The sequence below is a fragment of the Glossina fuscipes genome, unplaced genomic scaffold, assembly GCF_014805625.2.
Source record: "Glossina fuscipes isolate IAEA_lab_2018 unplaced genomic scaffold, Yale_Gfus_2 2, whole genome shotgun sequence".
Classification (NCBI taxonomy): Eukaryota; Metazoa; Arthropoda; class Insecta; order Diptera; family Glossinidae; genus Glossina; species Glossina fuscipes.
Genome location: NW_023998416.1, coordinates 25191682 through 25201230, shown reverse-complemented (window position 1 = coordinate 25201230; position 9549 = coordinate 25191682). Strand labels below are relative to the sequence as shown.

General features: G+C 31.1%; 1 protein-coding gene across 1 annotated transcript; it reads left to right on the top strand.

Moving 5' to 3' along the window:
- The first annotated feature begins 261 nt into the window (after positions 1-261).
- LOC119633644 (DNA-directed RNA polymerase, mitochondrial) lies at positions 262-5741 on the top strand. Its single transcript, XM_038027286.1, has 13 exons — positions 262-627; positions 706-822; positions 884-1274; positions 1336-1488; positions 1554-2298; positions 2366-2628; positions 2691-3062; positions 3119-3260; positions 3320-3427; positions 3493-3726; positions 3781-4330; positions 4375-5035; positions 5092-5741. The coding sequence occupies exons 1-13, from the start codon at positions 402-404 to the stop codon at positions 5219-5221; spliced, it is 4092 nt and encodes a 1363-aa protein (XP_037883214.1). The 5' UTR covers positions 262-401; the 3' UTR covers positions 5222-5741.
- The last annotated feature ends 3808 nt before the right edge of the window (positions 5742-9549 follow it).

Below are 9549 nucleotides of genomic sequence, written 5' to 3'. Positions count from 1 at the left end.
GTGATACTGAAGATTTTAAAAAGTAATAATAGCATATATTATATATATAGATATGTATATATATGTGATATATACACACGGTACTGCTTTTCTAGTATGAAATACACAGTTGCAAAAATAGTGATCTTTTAAACGAATTTTCAATAACATTTTGTTGTTATTGTGAATTGTTATTTTCCTACAGCTGACTTGGAAAGTGTTCTTATTAACAGCCATGTGATTATCGGCTAATATAATGTTTTGATTTTTCTTTTTTTTGCTTCTTTCCACTCGCGAACATATAAGAATTTGATGGAGTTTATGGTTATGCAAGAAAAAGTTTTATTAAAATTTAAAAAAAATAGTATATAATCCATAAATCTTGTTACTATAGCGTTGTGAAACTATTTTCTAATTTAACAATGTATCGTTTGTTGACGATTAAACGTGTAACAGTGGAAAATATAAAATTTGCCCTTTGCCAACAACAACACGCGGTCAGATATATCATTGGCTCAAGAATGCCATATAGAGAAAATACACTGTTACTGCAGCCTACAAAATTAAAATCATTCCTTAATGGAGAAGATCAAAAAGCCATATATTGCCAATGGCATGGATTACTAAAAAACCATAAAAATGCTAATGGTAAGAAACAAGTTATATATGTATATATATATAATTAAATGATTTCATACATACGTACTTGATTTTATGTTATTACAGCCGATTTATCAAATTCCATGCGTTCGCAGTCAACTGTTTCCACTAACACGGAGACCTTGGATCAAAAAGTAAGAAAACGGAAAAAGCGTAAAGCAACATACGTTGAACTTTTGGAAGGTAAGTGAAATTCAAAATACATTTAACACCTAATTTGAATACGAATTTTCTTAATTATCAGTAACCAATAATGCCGCCAGTGAACGTAAAAACCGTGTTAAACGTTTAAAATCAAAAAAATTGCAAGAATTTATTCTAAAAATAGATAAAGAAATTATTCAAAAAATCAAAAATAAACGATTAAAACCAAAAACCCAGACGTCCAAATGCTTAAATCAGCCTACAGAATATCGAAAATTTAATATGGATTTATTAAATCCGACTCTGATTGAATCGGGCAATTATGACGATATTCCAATGATATTTATTGGAGGGGAAAAATCAGATATCATAGACCAGCAATTGTTAAACAATCCAGAAAAAATTCAAAACATACTAAAAAGTATTGATAACATTAAAGACATTATAGAAAGTACGCAATATCAATCGCATATAAGCGACAATACCTATCGGTAAAAAGAAAAAACTTTAACTGTAGGCAAATGCAAACAGGTAATAAGACTTTCATTTTAGTGCTTCTAGCGGTGCGCAAAACAGTTTATCGGCAGAAGAAGATGTTGACCTTTTAGAATCATCCGTACCCCTTTTCTCGCCTGAAGATCTAGAGGTGGATATTAAATCGAAGAAGGGAACGACCGTCAAACGAAAATCAAAATCTACATCAAGGTATAAAATTAACCGATGTAAACATTGTACAATACATCAATATTTTCCTCACTAAATCGTTATAGATCCGAAAAAGGCCTTTTTCAAAGTAAGGAGCAGGAATTGTTAGCAAAAGAGCGGGCGTTGAAAATAAACCTTAACTCCTATTTAAATGTCTGCGTTGCGGCTGGTTTAATAAACAGAGCATACTCGACTATTTTGGCCTATCGTCAAGGAGCCAAATACAAACATTTGAAAAACCTTATCGGAATCGATTTGTACAATATTATATTACATGGTTACGCAGAGAAGGGTGCATTCGAAAAATTGTTTAATTGTCTTAATATAATTGAAGAGGATGGCCGGAAATTTAATGAACAAACCTTTGCGGCCATATTTGAATGCTTGGGGCGTTTAGAGCCAACCGAAGATAATTTGAATAAAATCCGGCACTATATTGAAAAGGCAAAGGATATGGGATTCAATCTGCATCAAATAATGGATAAGTCACAATTTGCCTATGACCAGCGGGATATAGCACTAGATGCTATACAGAGGATACTACCCGAATTTGAACCAATTTACACACCGCCAAAAATGCTATACGATAACCCGTTGGTAAATCATTTGGACGAAAATGTAAGACCGATGGGATCGTCAGAGATACCAACTGACTTCATGCAAGGAGCAGAAATCATGAACTCCAAACGTGGTTATAGCAAAGAACAACTGGAGCAAATGGCTCGTGAGCAATTGAAAATTGAACTCGATGGGTACATATCGATTAAATCCATCGCAGTACACAAAGAGTTCGCCAATACAGAGTACTGTGTATGTAATGGAACTATTAAAAGTATTTCTCATACGTTTTTATAATAAATTTTTTTTCTTTCATTAGCAAAAAAAGCTCAAAGAAATGGAAGGACTCTGGCGTTCTCAAATAATTGCTGGACTTAGTCGTGATATGAATACATTGAGAGCACAGATGCGCTATAAGCCACCGGGTTACATAAGCTGCTATATATATTTAAAAACATTGGATATCTCGCATTATATAGATATTCTTACGAAAGAAATCTATAAATTGGGTGAAGCCTCTGAAACGTATAGTCCCTCAATCAGTTCTTTGCATAAAGCCTTGGGCCAAACGGTTCAAGATAGGTTAACTATATATTTTATAACGATTTTCAATATAATTTTAAAGTTTTGATTTTCTTTCATAGGTATAAGATGGAAATTAAGAAAAGAAACGGTGTCCTGGAGAAAGTTGGCGAGGTGTATAGCTCATACTGTGACTTTTGGCATCATGGCAATACCAGCGATAATACACGGCAAATCTGGCAACGATGTGTGCATCAAAGTCGGGCCACAGGTTCCGCTATTGATTTAGAGGACGCAAACTGGCCACCAAATGTTGTAAGGGGTATAGGACGATTTCTTTACAATATTTTAATGCGTGATATAAAAATTGACGCGAATGTAATGCGACAATATCAGAAGACAAAACCGAATCTTTTACCCGCTTTCTACACGTTATTCCGCAATCAAAAACGGATAGTACAAGAAGAAGTTAAACCACATCCTATCTTGTCCAGGTTAAATATATGTACAGCCTTAAAAAAATCAAAAATTAAAAGTTTTGTTAATTTAGGTTATTTAGAGCGTCTTGTCAACAAACTTTGACATTCGACTCTAATTTGGTGCCAATGTTGTGCCCTCCACAACCCTGGGTGAATCCGCACAACGGTGGCTACCTTCTTAACAAGACCGATTTAATACGTTTACCCCATCAAGTTAGCGATTATATTTTGACTCTTTGAAATTTTATTATTTATTTCTCTTATAAAAACAGGCCATTCAGCAATGGGATCGTATTAATAACATGCCCGTTCAAAACTTATATCCTGCTCTAGATTCATTAAATCAATTAGCTAGCATACCATGGCGTGTTAACGAAGATGTACGTTGAATTGTATTCCTTTTTTTTTTTTAAAGCTAATAAGAAATGATGATTTTCTAAACAAGATTTTGGACGTTATAATCGAAGTTTTCCAAAATGGCGGCGATCATAAAATAGATATCCCTCAACCGCCCAGTTCTTTGCCACCGTTACCAAGTACATCTGTGATGGATAATACGAATGCAACGAATGCAGAACGAGATAAGCTTTTTAAAGAGAAAATGATTCGCAGACGTAAACAGGCTGAAATGTATAGTTTATGGTGCGATGCGCTTTACAAATTGTCTTTGGCTAACCATGTGAGTAATTTAATTTCTATCGCAAAATCTTTATCGTCTTTCAATTGCCTTTAGTACCGGCGCAAAGTATTTTGGCTACCACACAACATGGACTTTAGAGGTCGTGTCTATCCAGTGCCCCCACATCTTAATCACTTAGGCTCAGACATGGCTCGCTGTCTATTGATATTTGATCAACCGCAGCCTTTAGGAATCGATGGATTTAGTTGGTTAAAATTACACTGCATTAACCTTACCGGTTTGAAAAAGAGAGATTCCGTCCGGGAACGATTACTCTATGCTGAAGAAATTATGTCCGAAATTCTAGATTCGGCAGACTATCCTTTGACCGGACGGCAGTGGTGGAAAACATCAGAAAATCCTTGGCAGACCCTGGCCTGTTGCATAGAAATAACGAAAGCCCACCGATCGCCCAATCCAGCTGAATATCAAAGTCGTCTTCCTGTTCACCAGGATGGCTCCTGCAATGGTTTACAGCACTATGCCGCCCTAGGTCGTGACAAAGAGGGTGGAGCGAGTGTAAATTTGTCACCTTCTTCCGTTCCTCAAGATGTGTATAGCGGTGTTGTGGTCTTAGTGGAAACAGCCCGCGAAGAGGAAGAAGGTGACAAATTTACACTCGCTCCACCCTCTTTGTCACGGCCTAAGCCGGCTTACAAATCGCTGAAGTTCTTAAAGGCTTTGTTAAACGCAAAGTGATAAAGCAAACAGTAATGACGACGGTGTATGGCGTTACTAGGCATGGCGCTCGTTTGCAAATTGCTCGTCAGCTTAAAGATATCGATGATTTTCCGAAAGATTGGGTTTGGCCAGCTTCTTCCTATCTCACAACGAAAACGTTTTTAAGTTTACGTGAAATGTTTACTTCAACACGCGAAATTCAAGATTGGTTCACTGCTTGCGCTCGCGTCATATCGGGTGTTTGTGGCAAAAATGTGGAATGGATTACGCCGTTGGGACTGCCGGTCGTACAACCTTATAATCGTCAAGATTCTTATAAACAGAGTGCCTCTCGCATTTTTAATATTTCAACCGACCTGTACGAAAAGCCTAATGTTATGAAACAAAAAAATGCTTTTCCGCCAAATTTTATACATTCTTTGGACTCATCTCATATGATGCTAACTTCACTGCACTGCGAACGTCAAGGTTTGACTTTTGTTTCTGTACACGATTGCTTTTGGACACATGCCTGCACCGTGCCCGAACTAAATAAAATTTGCCGGCAGCAATTCGTGTCTCTACACTCACAACCCATTCTGGAAGATTTATCAGAGTTCCTTAAAAAAACATATAGCTTCAAGCCAAGGTATATATAATGGAATTGAAAAATGTAATTCATTAAATAAATTTTTATCATTTCAGTGATTTTTCAAACGATGGCTCCGAGGAAGATGGTTCTAAGCACCGTTCAAACCGTATTTTAGGTCAAATTCCAAAAAAGGGTGACTTCGACTTACAAAGCGTTCTCAATTCAGTTTACTTTTTTAGTTAATCGAAAACAATGGTTTTGTATTTATTTTCTTTCTTCATTCGATTTAACAGCGTTCACCTTTTTATACCCACTGTCGTATTTAAGAGAAGATTATGCTAATTTTGTTATTTCATTTGTAATTAAAGATTTCATCAAATCCAAATATTCCTGATTAATGAAATTCAGCACTGATTTAAAAATTTATCTGTTTATTTTTGGTTTTTTAAATTACGCTAAAAAGATGAGACTGAGCAAGTTTAAAAGTGGTCATAAAGTGGTTAAAAATTGGCCCACAAAATTTTTAAATGGTAAAATGACTGGAAAGCGAACCGAGAAAATTTCAGTTTATTTCAAGCAAATCGAGATATAATTCATTCATATAGTATAACCATTTCAAAAGACGCTATAAGCTGATACTCGATAAGTCCATAATTCTTAAATATTATTTACGGCGAGGAGTACTTATGATATCGTTTTAAGGTGAATCTGTTTTCTTCAGGGCGACTTCGAAAAATACAGGAAAAACTGCAGAAAGGTGTTAATATTTATATATAAATTTATTGTTTACAATTTTAAAATTGTTATGGATAATTTCCTATATTTTCCAATAAAGGAACAATTTGTGAAGAACAAGGCAAAAACACTTTTTTTTTAATATTCTCGGATAGAAAATGGTATAACTTTTCTCCTATAGTATTGGAGAGTATTCAAGTACGGAAAATTTTACGTCAATTTCAACTTTAAGTTATGTGATTACTTGCCCCGATTGATTGCTTACAAGACGGACGGACAAGCTTATATCGATTCAGAAATTGACTCTGAATAGATCAATACGATAAACGGTGGATCAAGCAATGCACTTAAGCTTCTGTTTAGTGTGGGAATATGATCTGTTAAGTTAATTTGATGTAGAAATTTCTCTTAAACAAATCTGATCTCAGGGTGCTTTCTCGTCCGTCGAAGATCATATAAAATCTTATCTTTTTTGATTAACTCTTAATAATTTCGCCAATCCGATTTTTCACGCTATAAAAAAATCAATGTCGTCAAATGCAAAGCTAGCAACTACTATTTATGCCAGGTGATCAAAACACTAATACTAAGCACTAAAAAAAAAAAAATATAAAAAGTACTAAAAAACTCATAATTTACATATTCCGCTTTTTCTTTGGACTACTTTTGTAAATTTTCTTTACAATTCCGTTTTTACGCGAATAGTATAGGCCGCCTTTGGGCGTTGTAGGTGTGTCCGTCAAAAAAGGGGAAATGTTTATCACAGATGCTGCAAATGCGAGCAGAAGGACCGATGGACATGCTAAAATAAATTCAGAATTTAACGCTCTAAAGTTTCCTTGTGGGCAATGCAAACATTTTGCTAAAATAAATATACCCCTCATCTTGCCATGATGTGGGTATAATAATTTAAATACATACTTAAGGTAAGAATAAATCAACGCTTTTTTATTTATTTATGAAACATTGTTTTTTTTTATTGTTTTATATGCATTTATATAGGGGGTGAAGGGAATTTGTTTTTTTTTTGTTTTTGTTTTTTTTATTTTACACATTTTCAAAATTAAATTACAATAATGTTTGTTTTGAATTAACTTTTATAATAATAATAATTAGAATAATAATAATAATAATAATAATAATAATATAATAATAATTGTTCTTTGTTTTTTTTTTTTTTTTTTTTTTTTTTTTTTTTTTTTTTTGTTAAATAGATATTCTCTTTTCTGTAATTTTATATATAAATAATATAATCAAGTTGAATAATGTAATAACTAAATATTATTTTCTGTTTATGTGAATTAATCCTTTTAATTTTTATTATCTTTTGTATATTTAAGGTTTTTTTTCTTTTTTTCAATAATAATAAGAATGTACTAAATTAATATATATTTAATATATATACATACACATATATATATATATTTATGTACATATATGCTCGTCCATATAAATACATATATGAACATACACATATATGTAATTATATATATATATTTATATATATATATTAATAGAGATATACTAATACTACAATTCTTTAAGACACTTGGTTTTTTCATTACATATTATTATTATTCCTTATTTATTTTTCATATAATATTGAGGGAGTTTTTTATCATTATTATTATTTTCGTTTCATTTAAACACTAAGCTTAAAAATTATTTGCTTGCTCGATTTTGTTTTATATCAATTAAATGTACATAAAGATTTGTAGATTATATATATATATATATCTATATATATATATATTTTTTTTTTTAATTCTATTTAATATATACTACAAACATATAAAGAATTTTTTCAATTTTTTTGTTTATTTTACTTTTTTAATTAAGAATATAATAAAAGCAATTATTGAAGTTTTAAAAACTATATACCGTAGAGTTACTAACGTATTAATCATAATAATAATAGCAATAAGAATAATTTATACAAACAATAGACAAATTAAAAAACAAAACGTGTTCTTTTTTTTTTTTTGTTTATACGTAAGAGTTTTTCGAAAAGTAGGAAATGGAGGGATTTATTTATTTTACATATGCGTAAGAGTAGTGTATGTAGTGCGTACGAAAACTGTAGTAATTTTCTTATTTATAAAAATAATGAAAATTTGAAAAAGAAATTCAGTTTTATTTATTTATTTATTTTTTTTTTTTTCATTTTTGTTATTTATGAAAATTAGCAAAAATATTTTTTCAGCTTTTTTCCTTGTTCTTTATTATTTTCATAAATACTTAGCAAAAATAGTTTAATGTTTAAATATTTCCGTTATGTATTTACAATTTTCATTTTCTTATAATATGAATTTTTGTTTTACTCTATAGAAAATACAACATATTATTGCGTTACTCTGTATATATATATATATATAATTAGATTCGGTTGAAGGCGTAGAAAGATATATGTTTTGAATACAGTTGCCTAAGATAAAAGAATCGAAACGCTTTTTATGGATACAGGAAAAATAAAAAAAAATACATTTTCGTAAGTAGAGAAACATAGAGTGAAAAAAGATAGCACTATTTGTTTAAAAATTAATTTAAGCAATTAAACAAAAAATAAATTTTTTTCGCCCAAAAATACCGTTTCTTATTAACGCTGCACTTCGAATTACGCATTCTTGCATTTAATGCAGCACCCTGACTGATAAAGCGAACCTATAAGTCCACATATCTGTCTCTGTTGAACTCTTTCTCTTTCTTACTCTATTTTTACTTTAGTTCGGAGATTTTGCGATCGAAATTCAGATATTTTGAGAAGCATGATGAAGGCATTGACAGGATTAAAAATCTTGCACAAGTTTATTCCTATTTTCAATCAACTTCAAGCCACAAATTTCTATGGAAACTCAATTAAATAAACTCTACTCTTTCTTGCTAGATGAGCTTTAAACTATTCAATTTAATAACTAAAAGTTTTGAAAATGCATTTCTCTCTACTAAATCGCCGCTCGTTTCGTTTCCTAAAAATAAAATTAATGCCGACATTTCCAAGGGTGGTAATAAATTGGTCTTGATGGACATTCCTTTAGGACATTTGACCTTCGAAATCTATTTTCAAAGTAGCAAGTCGAAGTTTTGCTTAATGAAGTCAGTAAGATAATAAATTTAACTCTTTAGATCAATTTAAGTGACGATCCAAGATAAACAAAAAATTAAAGGTTTAAATTATGTAGATAATTTAAAAATTTGTTTTTTGCGGGGGGAAGGGGGAATTTGCAGTGCGTACAATTTTCTCATTTCCAAGTGGTTTCTGTTTTTATTTATTTATTTATTTTTTTTTAATAATTTTCCTAATAAAAAAATGAATTTATGAACTACGTTTTTTTTAGCGATTATTTAGTCTTCTAGCCCTAGACCTTCTAAATTTATTTCAGCTATAAAAACTTTTTTAATTAATAAAGAAGATATAAAAAAAAATAAAAAATAAAACGAGAAAAGTTAAAAAATATATCTAAATATTTCAACAACTTATATACATCAGTGGATAAATAGAATAAAAATAAAAAAAAATTACACTTATGTAACTATTTTAGCTGTACAGCAAACGATTACACTATTTACATTGTGTCTTACAAAAGTAGAAAAAAATTTATATATATATATAAAGAGAATGATAAATATATATGTGTTGCGGATGTGTTTCTTGTGAGAGAATAAACAGTGAAAGTTATCTCAGTAAAATTTAAAGACCGAGATCCTTTAAATGAAGATTTTTACTACTTGAGCAACGTCGTAAATGAACCGTGAACGATTTGAGGTATTTTTGAAAAGTGAAATGGTATAAAAATGACTGCCCGATAACGATATCTCTGATAATTACTTTAAAAGCC

Coding starts and splice junctions, on each gene's coding strand:
- LOC119633644 (XM_038027286.1), top strand. CDS start 402: ATGTATCGTTTGTTGACGATTAAACGTGTAACAGTGGAAAATATAAAA. Junction 1,275..1,335: donor ATAAGCGACAATACCTATCG/GTAAAAAGAAAA, acceptor CTTTCATTTTAG/TGCTTCTAGCGGTGCGCAAA. Junction 3,261..3,319: donor TAATACGTTTACCCCATCAA/GTTAGCGATTAT, acceptor TTATAAAAACAG/GCCATTCAGCAATGGGATCG.